Source organism: Dermacentor albipictus, unplaced genomic scaffold (assembly GCF_038994185.2).
Source record: "Dermacentor albipictus isolate Rhodes 1998 colony unplaced genomic scaffold, USDA_Dalb.pri_finalv2 scaffold_13, whole genome shotgun sequence".
Lineage (NCBI taxonomy): Eukaryota > Metazoa > Arthropoda > Arachnida > Ixodida > Ixodidae > Dermacentor > Dermacentor albipictus.
The window spans coordinates 11,042,722-11,064,322 of record NW_027225567.1 but is presented as its reverse complement, the minus strand read 5'-3'; the positions used below and the strand labels follow the sequence as shown (position 1 = coordinate 11,064,322).

The window sequence follows — 21,601 nt, the reverse complement described above, 5'->3', positions numbered from 1 at the left end:
ATCCACTTTCATTGCCATTACTTTATAATTTCTTTAATTCAATCAGTAAGTACAAGTAATTTCCCCTATGAGCACTCGGAAACTGGCACGTATGAAGAACCACTTGTACACGGCCATGCGTACGCTTCGGGCGCCACGGGCACTGCGTTGCGAGTTTGGCCACTGTAGCCCTAATCGTGCCGAGAGTGCTCCTCGGAACCTTGCACGCAGCGGGGACATCCGACTTCTCATCGCATTCGACCCAATTTACGATTTTGAGCTTCACGACGAAAGGCGAATTCTGCCGCTTCATCACGACAACACTGCGGGAGAAGGCGCACAAGGCGCAAACGCAATGAACCAGAAAAGCAGCGAAACAACTCGCACTTTCACTATCTTGAACGACAAGAGAACAAGAGCCTCTGATTAGCTGTATGAGCAAGCAGTGCGGGCGGGCCAGCATCATTTATTGTAGAGGGGTGTCGACAGCTCGCCCGACGCAGCATGGTCACAGTACGGAGAGCGGTTCGATGGAGCCATGCCTCCGGGTTTTCCCACTACCGCGAGGGAAAGCCAACTTCTGGGGGCACTTTTCCGTCGCCTGACGTTCGATATATTGGGGGTCACTGCTATTTTTGTTTGATGCAAGTGTAATTTTTGCTATGTATACTCATTGTAACTATACCGTAACCAGAAATTGTTCTATATATAGAATAATTCGATGTAAACGGGTTCGATATAGTTGGGTTCGACTGTATTGCCAACATGGCGATAAACTATCTTCCATCTCCGAATTTCAAATTCAACACAATTTTTTTTTTCAAATTCAAATTTGTTTATACCGATTGCCCAATAATACAGAAGATGTAGTGGTCCCTTCCTTGCAAGAGAAATCTATCAGCAACTGTACTTATTTGCATAAGGCATAGAATCAATATATGACAAAATTTCAATAAATGAGGCAAACTGACAAATTTTACTAAGTTACATAAAGGTTTACTTGTACCATTATTTTTCTTGTTGGTACTTTTTTGCAATCTTGTGCAGTGCTGTGTTACGAGACCTTCAAGAATTTCAGAAACAATTTAGTATTAGTAAAACATAACATCTGTAATATATTAGAATGAGCCCAAACTTGTACAAAAGATTTGGGAGCAACAATACTCGCTGCACCTAATTCAGAAGAGCTTTGCTTAGTCCCTCTGTAGTGGTACATGTCTGTGCTGACATTTCGGCATTTGAGAGTGGTCACCTGTTCTCATCATTGACGCCATCTACCAGAGCACCCGTCGGTGGAGGTTGGGCACTGCAGGAGAGCCCCCCAGTGTGGGTGGGCTCGCAGAACACCTCAAAAGGCGTAGCTGCAACACCCACAACAGCACCTTCAAGAGTGGTCTCTGTTTGTGCCTCGTCCTCTGCATTACCTGAAAGCACCAATGCAGATGTTGCTAGGTCATAACAAAAAGGTGGAACACACAATGCTGTACCATACATGCAGACGTGTTGCATTCATAATTAACCCTAATTATAACAGTGAGTGTATGTTTGGAACTCCTCATTACGTAACACAAGTAGTGAAGACAGGCACACATAGGCACACACATAGGCACGGCATCGATGGGCACAGCCATCGATGCCGTGCAAGTCGGGCAGCTCTGGTTGCTGCTGGCACCAAGGGCTGCTTTCTGCCCATGTTCACCGCTTGAGCGGTGTTATTAAAAACCCTCCTTAGCAATTTGCAGAGGTGCTGGGTAGCATACTGTCTTGTAACTCCAAAGCTGGGTGCTACCCACTACTGCGATGATGCCCGATAAAGCCTACGTAGCAAGGTACACCACAGTCTCTTCCAACGGTCATTGTTTCGAGTGTGCTGTGCCAGTATGACCCAGCCATCATTAGCAGCACCTATAACTACAACAGGGAGGTTTGGTCATTGCACAAAATAACAAGTGGAACAGGGCCACCAAGTCACACAACGTGCTGTTTTTAAAAGGAAACTAAAGAGAATTACTAAATCAGTTTGAAATAATAAAGATAAAACTGATAAATTTAAGGATTCTGTTGAAAAAAGTCCTTGAGAGAAAGGTGACTTGGCGCAGTGCTTGCGAGCTCCACACGCCTCGCACAACGGGAAAATTTGGCCAAGACGTTTATAGCAGCGTATGCTATCCGCGGACTGTATCAACAAGCCTAAGTGGTGGTTAAGGACCCCATCAGCAGTACATGAGGCGTTTAAAGGACACGTGAAAGAATAGCCCATGAAAATTGTGCCCGTGCACGGACGCACTTGCTGCTGCTGCTGCTGCTGCTGCTGCTGCTGCTGCTGCTTCCACCGTGCGATCTTGTTGGCTCAGTGATGGCTGATCCAGGCGTGATTGTGCCAAGGTGCAGTTCCAGAGGCTGCGCACGACGTTCGACACATCAGCTGTTCCTAGGCTCGTGCCACTCTGGGTGCTTTCAGCACTCGCAGCCCCTCCCGCCTGGTGAACACTCGGGGTGCCGGATGGTGCTTCCTCAGGTTGGCCAAGGGCTGCAAAGGACAAGCATTAAAGGTGCCAGTTGCAGTGGTTTGAGGCAAGTTGGTGTTTCAAGTAGGTGACAAAGCATAATGCAAGAGCAGCCCTGCATCTTGCACCAGTGAAAAGTGGACACTTCACAGTGTAGCATCCCAGTGGCATTCAGCATGCTTTGATGCCACTAGCATCGAAAACAGATTATGCTCCATCTCACACTGAAGCCGCCACTAGCATCGAAAACAGATCATGCCCCATTTCACACTGAAGCCTCTCAACCATAACACAACATGTACCAGCTTGACTGGCGGGCAGCACACCAGCTAGCAGTTCAGGTCCACTTAAGGAAGAGCACCCAGCTTGCGTCTTTGCCAAACAAAAAAATGCTCGCTCACTGACAGGTATGTTAACCGAACTTTCATATAGCCTTGCCCTGGGCCTTTCCTCTCCTTCGTGTCGCTCACTCATTGCACACTTGTGCACATGCTCTGCAGCAAAACTTGGCCACTGCACTCCTGCAGGCCATGGTCAGCATGCTGAGGTATGCAGGGTTTTCAGAGCTTGTGATGTCAGCAACGTGATGTAGCAGACATATTCGGCTGCTGCCTTGCACACCGGAAACAAAACTATATCCGTGCCTTAAAGTAACAAGCTTGCTGCAGGATTTTTAGCCTATGTCTCGTCAATATCCTTCAAGCTTAAGTCCCGCATGTCAGTAATGACATAGCACACACAGAGGCACGATCGGAGATCGTGTTCGAAACGCGTATTCAGTTTGCATTCAGTTTTGCCTCGCACGCCTGGCCTAGGCTGCGCCAACGTTGGTAGCAGCAGCACCCGTCGGCGCAGCCTAGGCCAGGCATGCGAAGCAAAACTGTACATAAACTGAATGTGCCTTTCGAACAATGATCTCTGATCGCGCCCCAGGTTTTTTTTTTGGAGGTTATCACTAAAGTGCCAGTCGTGGCTTGGTACAGTGCTGTCGAATGCACTTTGAATCATCTTCGTGTTTCTACAGGTTTTCTATGACAAGGGTTTCCCGTCACTACATTGCTTAAAAAAGTGCACACCTGGACATTAATGGGTCCCCGAAACAGTTCTGTGAGCAAATTCTGTAGGTGCATAAGGTACACCTACAGTAAGACATTCGCACCACAAGTGAAGTGTCTCGTTAGGAGAGTTACGGGCAACTACAAGTTACCCTCCTCCATAGCCATGTTTTTTCTCTACTCGTTCGCTGTGCAATCAAGGCTAAGCTCCCCCTTCACTGGCTCTGCGTCATGATATGACGTCATGTCATCGACTTCCAGTTGTCTTGGAGCCAGTGTGCAAAGCCTCTCCAACTTCTCTGCCAGCCGCTTGGCCGTTGATCCCCAGTGAGCTATCCAAGCAGCATGCGTTGTGAACGTTCTGTTCCCACTCCAGTTCCAAGTTTCAACTGCCGCTTGGGTACCGACCCAGAGCTTGAGAAGTGGTTGCACCGGTTGAGCGAAGAGATTGGTTTCGATAGGGATACTATTTTTCCCAAACCGGAGCTCCACGTTGACAACAGAATCAACGCTTTGCCACTGCCAGGCTCACCGGGTTCCCCTGATGACAACAATAATCGTCGGTAAGCGTAAATATGAAAACTGACTATCTCTATTCGATACGCAGTATTGTACTTGTAGTAATCCTTGCTGCAAAGTGGTGGCGAGAAATACATAGATGCTAACGCCGATCGGATGCTGACGACCCTGAAGCCACTCCAATTGACATGTGCTAATCATTAAATTTACAGCCCACAACGCAACAAGGGCAATTCATGGTGCTCACGAAATGAAACATTGAGACAAACACTGACTGCAGCTCATGTCATACAGAGCCCATAACACAGGCAGACAACACTTGCTGTGTGCCAGAAGTGCTCAAATGTAGGGATAAACTGTTGTGTATTCTTTGTTACTTTCTCTTTAGAGATACAAATTAACCAACACCTCAACTAATACGAACAACATTCGTTTAGCAAAAACTTGCTAAAAATGACCGATGATGTGACATGGTTTCCAAATCTGATAGCTCGCCTGAATGATGACACGTGCCCTTTCTACGTAGTAGGGGATGGGGTGGCTGGAAACTCAGGGAACCGGCACCACTGTAATTACAGTAAAAGCTCGTTAATTCGAACCGCAAGGGGAAGCCGCTTCAGTTCGAATTAATGAAAGTTCGAACTAACGAAAGTGAAGGAGGGCAACAGTACACTGCGATTTGGAAGCAGTAGGGCATGTCAGAAAGTGATGGCGTGTGCCGCGGGCACACGCCATCTTCAAGTCGAAGCTCTGCGTCCGACTGTGCCACACCAACGATGTCCACCGTAGCGAATGTTAGCCGAGGCTTAACACCATCACAATGAATCGCGACGGCCGATACCTCCTAAGCTGAAAACAGAGGTGCACAACCGATGAAGACTGCCGAGACAAAGACGCTGAACATGTGAAGGTGGCGAAGGCCCTCATTCGTTGTTTCTTGATTGGAAGCGCAGCTGCGACGTACTTGATTCGCTGTGTTTTGGAGCTTGCCATGCCATCTCCACACAACATTAGCAGCTGTACAAGATTTGCAAAGCCTCCGAGATTCGCAACGGGCAAGAAGTCTCGGAGGTTACGTAGAACGGAGAGGCGGCAGCCGCCGCTGCCTTCTAGCTGACCCCGCGTCGATTAAATTTTTTTTCCGATTTTGCCTTCTCTCGCCGTTCTCTCCGTTTCAGAGGCAGTATAGCCTTGTGTGTAGGCAGTAGGCGCGTTTCTATGGCCGTGTGCCAGGCGAGCGTAGTTCGAATTATCCGTGAGGGAACCTTCTTGCGTTCGAATTAACGGACTTTTTTATACATAGACTTCTATGGAGCTTGGCCGGACCAAATCGTACAGTTCGAATTATCCATAAATTCGAATTATTGAAGTTCGAATTAACGAGCTTTCACTGTACTCCATAGTGTAATAGTTGCTGTATAGTGTCTTAGTTATTTGACGCAATGCCATAGTTACTGTAGCTTCTTAGTTACTGCATAGTATAGTTGGCCCAGTGTGTCACATAATATCATAGTTACTGCTTAATGTAGTTAGTTGACACCGAGTATCATAGTTACTGCATAGTGTCATAATGTAGGGCCCCAATACAGGAGGTATTCAGAGACCTGGAGTGGGAAGAATGGGGGATAAAAGTTGATGGAGAATACCTTAGCAACTTGCGATTCGCTGATGATATTGCCTTGCTTAGTAACTCGGGGGACCAACTGCAATGCATGCTCACTGACCTGGAGAGGCAAAGCCGAAGGGTGGGTCTAAAAATTAATCTGCAGAAAATTGAAGTAATGTTTAACAGTCTCTGAAGAGAACATCAGTTTACGACAGGTAGTGAGGCACTGCAAATGGTAAGGGAATACATCTACTTAGGACAGGTAGTGACTGCGGATCCAGATCATGAGACTGGAATAATCAGAAGAATAAGAATGGGCTGTGGTGCGTTTGGAAGAATTATCATGAACAGCAGGTTGCCATTATCCCTCAAGAGAAAAGTTTATAACAGCTGTGTCTTACCAGTACTCAAGTACGGGGCAGAAACCTGGAGGCTTACGAAAAAGGTTCTACTTAAACTTAGGATGACGCAACGAGCTATGGAAAGAAGAATGATGGGTGTAACATTAAGGGATAAGAAAAGAGCAGAATGGGTGAGGGAACAAACGCAAGAGAATGACATCTCAGTTGAAATCAAGAAAAAGAAATGGGCATGGGCAGGACAGGTAATGAGGAGGGAAGATAACCGATGGTCATTAAGAGTTACAGAATGGATTCCAAGGGAAGGGAAGCATAGCAGAGGGCGGCAGAAAGTTAGGTGGGCGGATGAGATTAAGAAGTTTGCAGGGACGACATGGCCACAATTATCACATGATCGGGGTTGTTGGAGAAGTATGGGAGAGGCCTTTGCCCTGCAGTGGGCATAACCAGGCTGATAATGATGATGATGATGATGAGTGTTCAGTTCAGTTCAGTTTTATTCCTTAAAGGCCCCCATTTCAGGGGGTGTTACATAAGGGGTGGGATTACATTTGTAGTGAGAAAAACAAACAGCGATGGTGATTTAACATTGAAGGTGATCTGTTACGCGTTCTTGAAAAGCAGGTGTTGAAGCGATGGCGACGATGTCATGGGGTAGGCCGTTCCAGTCCGTGGCTGCTCGAAGAAATAATGAAGCTGAAAACGTAGTAGTACGTGATAGTGGGCGGGCAACTTGAAGGGGATGACTGGTGCGGTGAGATATGCGTGATGCGGCGGCGATATACGGTTCTTGATTGAGAGGAGAATAAAAGAATTTGTGATAAAGGGTGAGGCTAGCAATGCGACGACGAAAAGAGAGGGGTGGCAGTCCGGATGTAGCTTTCAAGGATGAAACACTGACGTCATATGAGTATGAGGAATGAATGAATCGGGCAGCACGATTCTGCACAGCTTCCAATGCGGTGATTAGATATGCTTGATGTGGGCTCCAGATGGGGGATGCATATTCTAATTTGGGTCTTATAAGTGATTTATACGCGAGCAATTTAACATGTGGTGGGGCAAGACGAAGGTGGCGTTTTAGAAAACCGAGTGTTTGGTTGATGCTGAAATGATGTTACCGACGTGAACCTGCCATGATAGATTAGAAGAGAGGGTGACTCCTAGATATTTATATGATTGTACTTGCTCAATCTGTGTGTTAGAAATTAAATATTGAAAGAGATATGGATTGGGACGACGAGTGAAGGACATGAGTTTACATTTATTAGGATTGAGGGACATTAGCCAGTTATTACACCAATTTAGTACGCTGTTAAGCTCTGTCTGAAGAGTGTATTGATCGTGACAGTTATTAATGGTGCGGTAAATAACACAATCATCTGCGAAAATTCGAATACTACAGGAAACATGCAGGGGCAAGTCGTTAATATATATTAGGAATAGGAGGGGACCGAGGACAGAACCTTGTGGGACGCCTGAAGTAACCGGGAGAGATGTAGAGAGATGGCCGTTAAGATAGACAGACTGAGAACGGTTAGTTAGGAATTCTTCAATCCATTTGAGAATATTAGGGGGAAGGTTCAGCTTTGAGAGTTTTAGTAATAGCCAGCGGTGGGGAACCTTGTCAAAAGCTTTAGCGAAATCAAGAAAGATGGTGTCGGTCTGCATATTACGGTCTAGATTAGTGTGCAAGTCGTGAAGGAAAAGCGCTAGTTGGGTTTCGCAAGAGAGGCCCTTACGAAACCCATGTTGTGAAGGGTGAAAAAAATGGTTTCAGTCCAAGAAGTTTATGATTTGTGAGTAAATGACATGTTCCATGATTTTACAGGGCACACTAGTCAATGAAATGGGGCGGTAATTCAACGGCGAGTCTCTGTTACCCGATTTGTAGACTGGAACGACCTTCCCCGTTTTCCAATCAAGAGGCAAAATTCCTGAGGAGAGTGACTGTGAGAAAATGAGACATAAATATGATGCGCAAATTGATTCCACATTTTTCAATAGTTTTGAATTAATCAGGTCCATACCAGCTGATGATGAAAGTTTCATATTATGAATTATGGATGAAATGCCTTCTTCGACGAACGTGACTACCGGCATGGGGGTATCTAAGTTAAAGGGTGGTAATTGTGAAGGTGCGTCGAGTTCGGTAGTGAACACAGATGCGAATGCATGGTTAAATATTTCTGCGCAGTCGTGGTCAGTCACCGCTTCATGTGAATAATTCGTTAGTTTAATATCGGGAGGATGTGTTGGGTTTAAGACTTGCCAGAATTGCTTGGGGTTTCTTATAAGTAAGTTAGGTAAGTCATTATGATAAAATGATTCAAATGAGTCATAATTAGTTGACGCAATGTCATAGTTACCGTAGTTTCTTGGTTACAGCATAGTGTCGTAGTTAGTCGAAGTGTCAGAGTTACCATAATGTCATAGGTACTGCTTAGTGTCGTAGTTACTTTAGTGTCAGAAATACAGCATCGTAGTTAGTTGATGCAGTGTCATAGTTACTGGTGTATAAGTGCTGCATAGTGTCACAAATGGCAAAGAGTGTCATAGCTATGGCAGTCACACAGTTAGTTGTGAACAGTATCTACTCCCATTTTTAGAACTTTATAATAAATTGCATGCTTAATGCGGAGAGCTCAAATGTATCGCTGATTAGAAGGACCTACCCTAAAAAAATTAAATTACGAGGTTTTACATGCCAAAAAAAAAAACATTCTGATTATGAGGCACGACATAGTGGAGGACCCCAGAAATTTGGACCACCTGGGGTTCCTTAAGGTGCACCTAAATCTAGGTACACGGATGTTTTCGCATTTCACCCCAACCGAAATGTGGCGGCCGCTGCCGAGATTCGATCCAGCAATCTCGTGCCCAACACCATAGCCACTGAGCAACCACGGCGGGTCAAAAAGACCTACCCTAGCAACTCGGTAAGTTTGTACAAAATAATCAAAATCGTTTCAGCGTCCCTTCAATAAAAGTACTTACACATCATTTGTGCCCAATGTTTATTCCCTTATGCGACAGTTGTCGACTTGGAGCGAGCGCACAGTGTGTATAGAATGAAATCAAGAAAAGAAAAAAACAAGTATTAACCTGATTATCAGAAAACCTGACACTAAGTTTAACGCTCATAAATTTTGTGCACGAAGACCAGTCACTGCACATGCCCAGGATTCCATTCTCATTGCATGACAAGAATGTCGCTAGCTGTCAGAAACCTTGGGAACCAGGAATCGAGATGTCTAGTACAGTCTACATTTATTAAAGGGAAGACCAAGTTAGTATGCCAGCGATCGTTACGGTTCAGTTTGTGTATGAAGGTCTGCAAATTATCTTTTTTACCAATGGAATGTCCGTTGAGAATAGAATCTATTCCCTCTGAAGCTGAGGAAATAGCGAAATTAAGTTGTCCTGAAGACCAATAAAGCTTTCAGTCGAATAGTGGACTATCCTGCACATGATTCATGGCAATCTTCGGTTGCTTACAAAGTTTTGCTTTCAAGTTCGTCTTTTGGAGCAGGTTTATGAAAGTAATTGAAAAGATTAGTACATGGAGAAAGAGAGAGAGAGCAAAGACAGGAAAGGCAGGGAGGTCAACCAGCCGAGCACCCGGTTTGCTACCACACTGGTGGTGGAGGAAAGGAGAATAGAAAGAGGAAAAAAGAGTGAGAGTAAGCACTGAGTGCCTATGGAGCACTATAACCAGTCTCTCAAGCCAGTGCACTTCAAGTATTGTACCAGTGCATGAATCACTTTTTGTGCCAGTGATGGGTGTGGCCACAGTCCGAGTATCGTTGACTTGGTGAAAGGTCTAGAGTCCAGTCGGTGTAAAGTTGCCCGCAGAGAAAGGCGTTGTACATCGTAGGGAGGGCAGGTAGCCAATAGGTGCTCGATGGTTTTCTCGCATCTACAGGAGTCGCACACTGGGCTCTCGGCCATTCCCACCTGATAGGAGTAGGCGTTCATGAACGCCACTCCCAGCCACAAGTGGCACAGCAAGGTTGTTTCGCCGCGGGAAAGGCTAGATGGTAGTTGTAGCCGTAGCGTGGGGTCCAGTTTATGTAATCGGCAATTGAAGGCACTTGAACTCCAGAGATCTTGTGACTTTTTGCGTGCAAGTAGGCAAAGTTCCCTAGCAGTGTCCGACCTCGCCAAAGGTGTTGGACGTGTCTGGGTATCTTCGTGGGCAGACCGGGCAGCCTTGTCAGCAAGATGTTGCCAATGATGCCACAATGAGCAGGAATCCATTGAAAGATAATGTTGTGCCCTCTTTCCAGAGCATGGTGGTGCACTTCCCTGATGTCAGATATCATCTGCTCGTAAGTTCTATGATGTAATGCAGACTTGATACCGTGAAGTGCTGCCTTAGAATCGCAAAATACGACCCATTTCTCTGTTGGCTCTTTGCTGACGTACGTCACAGCGGCATGGAGAGCTGCAAGTTCTGCCGACGTAAATGCAGTCATGTGTGACAATTTTAATCTAACTATAACCTGTTTAGCTGGATCGACGAATGCGGCAGTTAGCCGGTAAGTGAGGTCTAACCGTCAGTATACCGTATTTACTTGAATCTAACATGCACCTTTTTTCCGGTAAAATGGGTCAAAAAATTGCATGCGCATTAGAATCGAGTACGACACTAAATCCGCGTTAGCGTATCTCTATCGGCATTCAAAATATGGCCGCCTCGTACGCACTTTTAGCCTAGCTGCCGTAGCTTCCTCCATGTACATACCTCCATGTTGTACGTGTACCCAGGCACTGGTGTAACCTAGTCTACCGCCTGTCTTCTTGTTTTCTGCATTTATTCAGCCAGCATGGAAGCGGGGACTGCGAAGACACACCGAGTCCACCATGATTCCGCATTTAAAAGTAAAGTTATGATGTGTGTGGAGACTGAGGGAAATCGGGCCGCATCACGGGTGTTTGGAGTTCCCAAAACTTGCGTGCGGGACTGGCGCATACAGAAGGAGAATATTTTTGCCGGCAAAGCAACAAGGAAGGGTTTAAGTGGACCGAAGCAGGGACGCTTTGCTGAAATAAAAGAGCTGCTCGCAGAATACATGCAAGAGCAGCAAGCGGCACAGCGGCCTGTGACAACCGATCTGCTCAAAGTACAGGAAATGCAATTAGCCCTTCAGAAACAGCTAATGCGGACCGACTTCAAAGCGGGCAGGTGCTGGCTATCGAATTTTATGAAAAGAAAAGGCTTTTCTCTTTAAAGGCGGACAGGGATGTGCCAAAAATTGCCCGAAGAATATGAAAAAAAATTGCACAGTTTTCAGCAGTACGTTTTGAAGTTGCGCCATAGAAACGGCTACCACTTCGGACAGATTGGAAATGCCGATCAGATGCCGCTCTACTTTAACATGCCTGCCACCACAACCATTGAAAAGAAGGGGGTGAAGGAAGTGCGCGTTTTGTCTTCTGGCCACGAAAAAACTAATTCTTTTGCAAACAGTGCGAATAACAGGACACAGAAAGAGGCACATGACAGTGTCGACACAGCATAACGCCACAGCACCTGTGTTGTGTGTGCCTTTGTGTCCTGTTAATTGCACTGTTTGCAAAAGAATGTGTTCGTACCAACAAGTCCGGCTAGCCACTACTCCGAAGAAAAAAAAAAACTGGTCACCGCAATGCTTTGTTGCACTGCAGATGGGCACAAACTGCCCCATAGCTTATCTTCAGAAGAAAGACGCTCCTGAAAGGAATCGTGTTTCCGAGTGGCATAATTGTATGCGCAAATGAAAAATGACCACGGATTTGGCCACTAACTGGATTATTAACGTTTGGCGGAAGCGACTCGGCGGTAGTTTGGGGCTGCGTGGGATGCTTGTGCTCAACGCATTCAGGTGCCACCTTGACCAGCGCATCAAGGACAAGCTGGCTGCATGCAACACCAACCTTGTCGTGCTACCCGGCGGCATGACATCGCAGCTCCAGCCACTCGATGTTTGTTTGAACACGTCAGCGAAAGATACAATTCGGGCGCTCTACACCGAATGGCTTGTCAGTGGCTTCCACAAATTCACGCCCGCCAATAAAAGGAAGCGTGCCTTGCAGCATGACTTTGCTGGATGTGTGAAACATGCGTGGTGCACGATCCATAGACGGCACCAAGGATCAAATGCTTTGGTCTGTTGATAGTGATAAGGAGTTGTCTGGTAGTGAAGATGAGCAATATCTATTGCACCACGTGAGTCGTGTCGGCGCAGTGAAAATCTTGGCGGCAAGGTACGCCGCTTCCATTTGTGCTTTATTCATCACAACTTTAGTGTACAGTCAATGACTGAATTTTCGGACGGCCAAATTTTCGGACATGCCTGATACTTCGCACGTCTTCGCGGCACCGCCACGAGCCCCATAGAATCAATGTATAAGGACATCTGAAGTTTCGAACGCTCGAACCCACCACCGTCCTATTTTCCGGACTTTTTGACACGACGGAAGGTCCTTTGGCTCCTCGCGCAGCACCCTTGCGCAGGAAATCAACTTGCAGCCGAAGCCCATCACCGCTTTGAACCACAACTAGCCAAATCTAACCGTCACGCACCGATTTGGTCTGGCCACGCTGGCTCTGTTCATCGCTGCACTTCCGCTTCCGCCTCCGGCGGAGTTTCCGGAGCGGTGCCATTTCATCTGTTTACGTAGGCCACGTTTTGGCTAGCGTGGTGTGTGGTTGTACTGTTGTGTCAAGTGTGCTCTGCGGCGCTAGGCCTAGGTGCTTCGACGCGCGTCTGCGAATTCCACTGTTCGCAACTTCAGGATTTCGCTTGCCTTCAAAGGCCCCACTCCGTCTTCGTCGTCCTCGCCGACGGCATCGAAGTGCGGAAAGCAGTACCGTCGGTTTACGATGGAGAAGAAAGCCGCCATTATTAAGCAAGTCGTGAGCGGCCCATCGCAGGCTGACGTGAGCAAGGAGTTCGGCATGGAGCAAGGAGTCAGGTTGTGGGGGATTCAGAAGACTCCGATGTTGAAAATGAGGAGCCAATGCCTGCGCCGCCTACAAGCGCCGAGTTGACGCGAGCACTGTTGACTCTCATCGGTGTACAGTGCTGACATGACCCTTGCTCAGATCGAAGTGAATATGATCGCATGCAACCGGAACGCCGTCCAAACAACAATCAACAAGTTCTTCAAGCTACTGCAGCAATAAAACCGGCTGCCTGACAATGCACATGTACATAAACCGGCAGTCGGCTGCATGCGGAGTTTTTGAATGCGTTTTTTATAGCCAGTTCACTGATGCTTTGGCAGGGTTTCAGAAACCTGGTACTTCGCCCTTTACCTCTAGATCCGAGAAAAAAAGAAAAGAAAAAGTGCGTTTTTAGCATGCATTCATTTTTTCAGACTGCCTAAATTTTCTGACGTTTTTAAGTTCCCTAGAGGGTCCGAAAAATCAGTCGACTGTATATGGAATAAATCTGTTTTTTTCCAAATGAGAGAAAACAGGATTTCTATATGAAAGCACGAGGTGTGCGGTATTGTACTCTTTTTTTTTTTTTTGGTCATGGAAAACTAATGAATGTTACAAACGAGGTTATTATTTTTTTTTTTGTCACGGTAAACAGGTGCGAGTTACAATCGAGGGCGCGTTAGAATAGAGTAAATACGGTATATATGTATGCGGTCTTGATTTGTCTGGTGCAGTAATAGGAGCATAAGTTGCTTCAGAGTCGGCGATGGATGATTGGCCCTCTTTGTAATTCCAGGGATAGCAAAATTCACTTGAGGTTGTCACAGGCACCACAGGAGAGATAAAGGATTCGCCGCCGGTGTAAAAGATGATGGTATGCACTCTTGATGAGCGCTAATCACTCTTGAAAAAATCGCTTGAGGTCTCTCGGCTGGTAGGGAGACGACCCAAGCCATTTTTATGCTTCTGTGAATTTCCTTTTCATGGTCATGGTTCCCTGTGATTAGTTGACCTCGGTAAACGTACTCCTTCACAGACTCTAGAGGCCGACTGACAATTCTAACTCTTGTTCCTTTGTCCAGCTATTTATCATTATCTTTGTCTTCTGCATATTAATCTTCAACCCCACTCTTACAATCTCTCTGTTAAGGTCCTCAATCATTTGTTGTAACTCATCTGCATTGCTGCTGAATGGAACAATGTCATCGGCAAACCGAAGGTTGTTGAGAAATTCGCCGTCGATCTTTACTTCTAAGCCTTCCCAGTTTAATAGCATGAGCACTTCTTCCAAGCACGCAGTGAATAGCATTGGAGAGATTGTCTCCCTGTCTGACCCCTTTCTTTATAGGTATCTTCCTGCTTTTCTTGTGTACAATTAAGGTAGCTGTAGAACCTCTGTAGATATTTTCAAAGGTATTTACGTAAACGTTCTGTAATGCTGCTATGACTGACGGTATCTCTACTGAATCAAATGCCTTTTCGTAAGCTATAAAAGCCATATAGAAAGGCTTATGGTACTCTGTGGATTTCTCAATAACCTGATTGATGACATGAATGTGATCCATAGTAGAGTATCCCTTCCTGAAGCCAGCCTGTTCCCTTGGTTGACTAAAGTCCAGTGTTGCCCTTATTCTATTGGAGATTATTTTGGTAAATATTTTATATAATACTGGGAGTAAGCTAATGGGCCTATTATTTTTCAATTCTTTAATGTCTCCCTTTTTGCAGATTAGAATAATGTTTCCATTCTTCCAGTTTTCTGGGACCCTTGCAGTCGATAGACATGTCGTATAAACAGCCGCCAGTTTTTCAAGCATTATGTCTCCTCCATCTTTGATTAAATACTGGTATTCCATCTTCTCCTGCCGCTCTTCCTTGTTTCATGTCTTGCAAATGTGTCTTGCAAATGTGTAAAAAAGGTCGCAGTTCGCACCCATCTATTTCTTCTACATTTGCACTTATATTGGTTTTCGCGGGCTTTCGTTTTTACAAGATCACGAGCGCATATTCGCGACTGCTAAATTACAAGCATTGTAAGTGCAGCGGTAATGGGTATTTCAATAGATTCCCCGCGCTAACTGTACAAACAATGTCTTAACTGACTGCAGACACATGTGCTGTAGCTTGAAGGAGGCAACATGTAGGCTCTTTCCAACCACAGAAAAAGGACACCTTCCAAGGAAGCCTTTCTTACGCACGGCTCCGCACCATTGTGGCGGCCCGTGTCCCCACTCTGACAATTTGCTCTTTGAGCGAAGGTCTCTACCAAGGCATCCTTCTCTCATTTGGCGCCCCAGTCTTGGGCGGTGATTCAGTATCAGTTCCACCTCTTAGGAATGACTTCTCCGATGTGTGAGACAGGCAGCCGAGACTGTGAGTTGTTTGCTGCACCGCCTTGAACACGGTACTCGGGAATCCCCGGTAAGCGCTGAAAGTTTTTATTTCTTCTTTTCTTTTTTTTCCACGTTACATTTAAGTATTGTTTAGGCTCGCCGAAAACATATCGTATATCTAGCCGCATTCATGGCCACGTGCATACGGGTAACTCCGAAACCACCATGTTGGAACCATTCAGCAATACTACACCGTGTCACCTGCGCACGTGTGACTCGAACTACGAGGCCGGAACCACTTAGAAATTCGTCTATATTGAGTTACCCATCGCAATCAGGAAAACGCTTCTATCGCGAACAAATCAAAGAAGTTTTTACCCTGCAGGATTTCCTGACTGAGCTATGGCGAATGCTCAGTTGTTGTAGTTGGAAGTTTAAATCCCGCCACGAGTTTCTTTTTCTTTTTTTTTTTTTTTAATGAGTGGTGGTGAGCTTGAAATTCACCTCCTCCAGCGCACAACTTCTGCAGGCTTGGAGTGACGCCTGTCACCGGCAAAAGATGCCAAGAGCGAGTGGGGCTATACTAATCCAGGTACATCCAAATTAAGAAGGCCCACTAAGCTTGAACAAAGACACACCCTCATCAGAACAGAAATTGGCCTCCCTGGTGCTGCATTCGGCCACAACTTCCCCAATGATATCTACAATTAACTCACCGCCTTCAGTCCCCAGCAGTTGAGGAGCAGCTGCCAAGGCGGCGGTCGGACCTGAATGTCTGGGTCTGGACAGGCCGTCAATGTAAACTGACCATGTCAACCTTTAATTGCCGAACTCTGTCGAGTGAGGCTAGCTTAGCAGTACTGCTCGAAGAACTACCAGACATTGTTTGGGATATCATCAGCCTTAGTGCTTAGAACTCGTGAGGCTTATACATTGCTGAATAACGAACATGTCTTCTGCTATTGAGGTCTCCCAGATAAGAAGCAATACAGGGTAGGATTCATAATCCATAAGGACATAGCGGGCAACACTGACGAATTGTAAAGCATTAATGAGAGGGTAGCAGTAGTAGCATTAAAACTAAATAGGAGGCATAAATAAAAGTAGCACAAGCCTACGCTGCAACCTCCAGTCACGATGATGATGAAATAGAACAGTTTTATGAAGATGTTGAATTAGCGATGAGAAAAGGGCAAACTCAATAACAGCCATGGGCGACTTCAATGCAAAAATGGGGGAAAAGCAGGCTGGTGAATAAGCAATTTGCAATAACGGCATTGATTCTAGGAACACTAGAGGAGAGATGTTGGTAGAATTTGCGGAAACTAATGAGCTGCAAATAATGAACATCGTCCTCAGGAACCACAGCAACAGAAAGTGGACCTGGAGGAGCCCTAATGGTTAAACAAGAAATTAAATCGATTTCACACTTCCTGGGAATACCAGCATAGTGAAGGATGTATAAGTATTAGGTGAGGTAAGGTGCAGTGATTATAGGTTAGTGAGGTGTAAGATTCACCTCACTTTGAAGAGAGAAAGAGCTAAATTGGTCAGGAAAAAGCAGGTCGACCTAGAGGCAGTAGGGGCAAAAGCAGACAAATTCAGCCTGGTACTTGCAAACAAACATGGAGCCTTAGAACAGAGATGATGATGATGATGACATAGAGATAATGACTGAAATCGTAACTAGGCTAGCTTAAGAGGCAGCAACTGAAGTGTGAGACAAGGCACCAAGGCAACCAGTAGGCAAGCTCTCCAAGTAACAAAATACCTGATAAAGAAAATACAAAAAATGAAAGTGTCTAACTCAAGAAATAGGACGGAATTCGCAGAAGTGTCAAGACTGATCTACGAGGCAAAAATAAGGGATATCTGAAACTATAACGTGAGAAAGACTGAAGAAGCTATAAAAATTGGACGCAGCCTGAAATCGGTGAGAAAGAAACTTGGCATAGGACAAACCAAGGTGTATGCATTGAAATATAAGCAGGGTAATACAGTGAAAGCTCGTTAATTCGAACTTCAATAATTCGAATTTATGGATAATTCGAACTGTACGATTTGGTCCTGCCAAGCTCCACAGAAGTCTATGTATAAAAAAGTCCGTTAATTCGAATGCCAGAAGGTTCCCTCACGGATAATTCGAACTACGCTCGCCTGACACAAGGCCAGAGAAGCGCGCCTACTGCCTACACACAAGGCTGTATTGCCTCCGAAACGGAGAGAACGGCGAGAGAATGCCAAATCGGAAAAAAAATTTAACCGACGCGGGGTCAGCCAGAAGGCAGCGGCGGCTGCCGCCTCTCTTTTCTACGTAACCTCCGAGACTTCTTGCCCGTTGCGAATCTCTGAGGCTTTGCAAATCTTGTACAGCTGCTAATGTTGTGTGGAGATGGCACGGCAAGCTCCAAAACACAGCGAATCAAGTACGTCGCAGCTGCGCTTCCAATCAAGAAACAACGAATGAGGGCCTTCGCCACCTTCACATGTTCAGCGTCTTTGTCTCGGCAGTCTTCATCGGTTGTGCACCTCTGTTTTCAGCTTAGGAGGTATCGGCCGTCGCGATTCATTGTGATGGTGTTAAGGCTCGGCTAACGTTCGTTTCGGTGGACATCGGTGGTGTGGCACAGTCGGACCCAGAGCTTCGACTTGAAGATTGCGTGTGCCCGCGGCACACGCCATCACTTTCTGACACGCCAAATTTCTGACATGCCCTACTGCTTCCAAATCGCAGTGTACTGTTGCCCTCCTTCACTTTCGCTAGTTCGAACTTTCGCTAATTCGAACTGAAGCGGCTTCCCCTTGCGGTTCGAATTAACGAGCTTTTACTGTATGAGCAATCTCAAAAATATAGTAAAAGCAGCGGAATAATTCTATACTGACCTGTACAGTACCCAGAGGAGTCAGGATATCTCAATTAGAAACAGTAGTGAACAGGGTACAGGAACTCCTCTTATAACTAGCTATGAGGTCAGTCCCTTTACCTTGTGACTGTCATAGACAGTCTTTTGCTTCCCGTCTAAAACTGCAATGCAATCGTCACATTTTTCATGGGCTCTAGAAAACCCCCTGAAATTATATTTGTGACACTCTGAAAGAACCTTGGCTTCATGCCGTAGTTAGAGTTGACAGTTACTAAGAAAGCCAGAAAAGGAGGACAAATTTTGGGTCAGTATAAAAGACTAAGTACCAATAAAGAAATCTGCTTCTCCCAATTATTGAACATTTGAAACCATGGTCAATGGTCCATTATGCCAACTGTCGGGGGTCAACTTTTGAACAAGAGTACTTCAAGCTGCGAAAGGTGCCACTCACCCCTGTCCTTCAGGGCATTGCCCAAGGAAGGACTGACCAGGATGGATTGTTCAGCAACCAGGATGCTCTGCTCGAGATTTACTATCCTGCTGGTCATCACGGCATGGTCCCTGGTGCCGCTCCTGGAACACAAAGGCAATGCATGCTGGTCTCAGACCCCTACGTAGACCATCCAAACGATACGACCTCAAATCATACGAACTGCCACCTTCACTTGCTACAAACTTGGAAACTTCAGTCGCAGTGTGCTCACTTCTGTACACTGCTTATCTTTGCCAACGTTTACTCCAGTTCACTGCAGAGCAATGCTGCACACCAGCACTTTATTGAAGGCAGTACCATTCTTGACAGGATGTTTTATACGGCGCATTCCAGCATTAATGGGTAAAGAAAATTTTCCTTCTCGTAATGCCTGCAATTAGTAACTAACTTGTGCACGTGCTTTGATCATGTCACTAAATTATTTTTATGCAGTAAGTGCAACATGGCCAACCGTATACTAAATAGATTTAAATGTTGCGCAATTATGCAAGGAGTAACTAGAAAACGAACAGGGAATCATCTACCACACTGAGTTTATTTCACTGTAGTCTACAACACATTTGAATAAATTTGTCATTTGCGGCACATTTCGTGACAGTCCATCATAACATGCAACTGGAAGAGCTACTGTCTATTAGGACTCGCAGGGCCACACCGAAGACATGGCCTAACGAGGCTGCCGAGAGACACAAGCAGTCAGCACTAGATCCAAACTTTGCACTTCATTGTGTACCCCAACGTGTCCCTGCTGGCACAGTCGGGGGGGGCACCACTGACAAGTATGTTGATGAACGGCGACCTCTGCACATCCCATCTTTAGTTAACAAGTTCATGCAGTATGGTGGAACAACACGCCAGCCACTATGGGTGACACAGGCAACATCCCAATCACCAGCATGTCCTGGAGGCTATCCCAAGTCACTTGTTGTTTCAGTTATGTTGTCAAGCACTTGAGAAGTGGGAGGGGGCACCGGCTGCTGTGGCTCATGTGGTTCCAATGATGCCTGTGATGCCAGAGCAAAGGGAATAGGATGACACTGCCTTGTGGAAGAGGTCTTTGATGCTCCAGACCGTTCTCCCAGTTTCTCCACTTGACATGGCTATTGTAGGGATCACTCGTATGGACAATGCCGTACGAGGAAGCGAAAGCCGCAAACTCGCAATGAGAATGACGGGCTTTTGTTAGGCCGGACCTTGCAAGGCATGTCGTAGCCGGCAAATATGCTTTCCAGCACGTCCACAGCACTCGAACTGTTGTGCTCAAGGTTATTATTTGCAGGAACCTAAGGTAGCAATCAACTACTATGTCCATTCACATGGAACAGGTTCATGCCGAGGCATTCCCATGGACAACCAGGATACAAACTCAGCAAAGTTCACCAGAGGAAAAGCACATTGCTCACAGATGGCAACCACAGAGTAAATGTCTGTAGAGAAATGCCAGGCCACCGTACTGAATCTCGTGCAAGGGCTTTGCATCTGTTAATAACTCGACGTCCCTTATGTAGCAGTGCCAAGACTGCCAATCGGAATGATGATGGGATCGTCACAAAGGCACACATGAGCAACAATCCCTCACAGACAGACAGTTCAGCAGCCACCAAGCAATACAAGGAACCACCAAGAAAAATACCTCTTTTGAGGCCACCCGCGCTGACAGAAGGAGACAAATGCACTGCACTTCACATCAGAGCTCTTTGCTTGGCGCACATCCTCCAGGTTGAGTGGCTGAACTTCAGATCTCCAAGCCTCTAGTTGCTGTCGCAAAGAGCTCCACCGTATCCGAGTGACTGCTACCAACTCCACAAAACCATACGAGTGCTCCATTATGAACTTGACACCCCACCAAATCTTACTGAATTTTTCACATGGGTGTCCAATGTCGCAAAGCAACAGATAGACGAATACTTGAAGTTTCAAATATGAATAGAATATTACATACCACGTATCCATATTCGAAAAAAGGTATTCCGTGCTTTTGAGTATTTGAAACTAGCCGAATAGTCAAACCTTGATATGACGAAATTGTACTTACAACGAAATGCTTTGTTCAATCGCAAATTTTATGGCTTCAAAGCTTCAGCAGTAAAAACTTAGCAAATTCCCAGAGCATTCCCATTGGATAGTATCTTGTCAGTAAGCTCTAATAAATAAATTGCAAGAAGGTAGGGTCATAACCGGTTATGAGCGCCAGCACATGTGACACAGATCGCACCAAGAAAAATGTATCGACGTGGCTCATGGTGTCCAAGATTTGCTTGTGTTGCGTCGCACGGCGCCGTAAATCTTTGACGCCATGGCTGACCATGCTTAGTGCCCGCAGCTCTTATCAGATGGTACCCACAAATTAAAAGCAAAAGTGTAAAAAGATAAATATTTGTGCTGAGAAAAAAAACGAGGAAGTCAGTTTTGCCAGAAGGACTAAGCACTGAGGGCAAAGCAAAGAGACAACTAGGTACACGAAGTAAGGTTCGTAGATTTATTGAGGTCACCTGTGCCAAGGCAAACATGAACAGATCTCACTCGATGGTTACGAACTTGCCATCACAATGCAGTGAATGCTTTGCAAAGCATCTCAAAAACTTGAGACTACGCGGCCACCAACACTAGACGTGCAGGAACACACTGCGCAAAGCACCAACCGTCTCGGCTCAGTATTTGCACTTGTCGCAAATAACCTCCTAGGTACGGCATATGGCCTACGTGTGAGAGTGAGGCACAGGCTAGGGGAAGAGAGCTGGTGGCCACGCGTTCCCATCACTCTCGGCGGCAATCAAGGTTAGTAGATGCATAGGCTGTGCTTACACCTATGACTACAGTGCGTTGGACCTGCATTTCTTCCTACTTCCCGCATGCCATATGGCCACGTAAAGAGGACTTTGACAGCGTAGCATCAATCCCTTAATGTAGTTGCCAGCTCTCAAGCTTCACAATACTGATTCTTTTTTTCGTTAT

At 45.9% G+C, this 21,601-nt stretch overlaps 1 protein-coding gene across 11 annotated transcripts in view; it reads right to left on the bottom strand.

The window, feature by feature from the left end:
- The window catches only part of LOC135915696 (uncharacterized), a 293,473-nt gene that overhangs the window by 216,762 nt on the left and 55,110 nt on the right, over positions 1 to 21,601 (bottom strand). For all 11 annotated transcript variants that reach the window (XR_011509490.1, XM_070528622.1, XM_070528621.1 and 8 more), the window contains 3 exons: positions 18,605 to 18,726; positions 2,267 to 2,509; positions 1,232 to 1,403 (listed from right to left, as the gene is read on the bottom strand). Coding sequence is in view for 10 of the 11 variants with exons in the window: in XM_070528622.1 (XP_070384723.1) it covers positions 1,232 to 1,403; positions 2,267 to 2,509; positions 18,605 to 18,726 (537 nt within the window). In the remaining variant the exon portion in view is untranslated. The remainder of the gene's footprint in view (positions 1 to 1,231; positions 1,404 to 2,266; positions 2,510 to 18,604; positions 18,727 to 21,601) is intronic.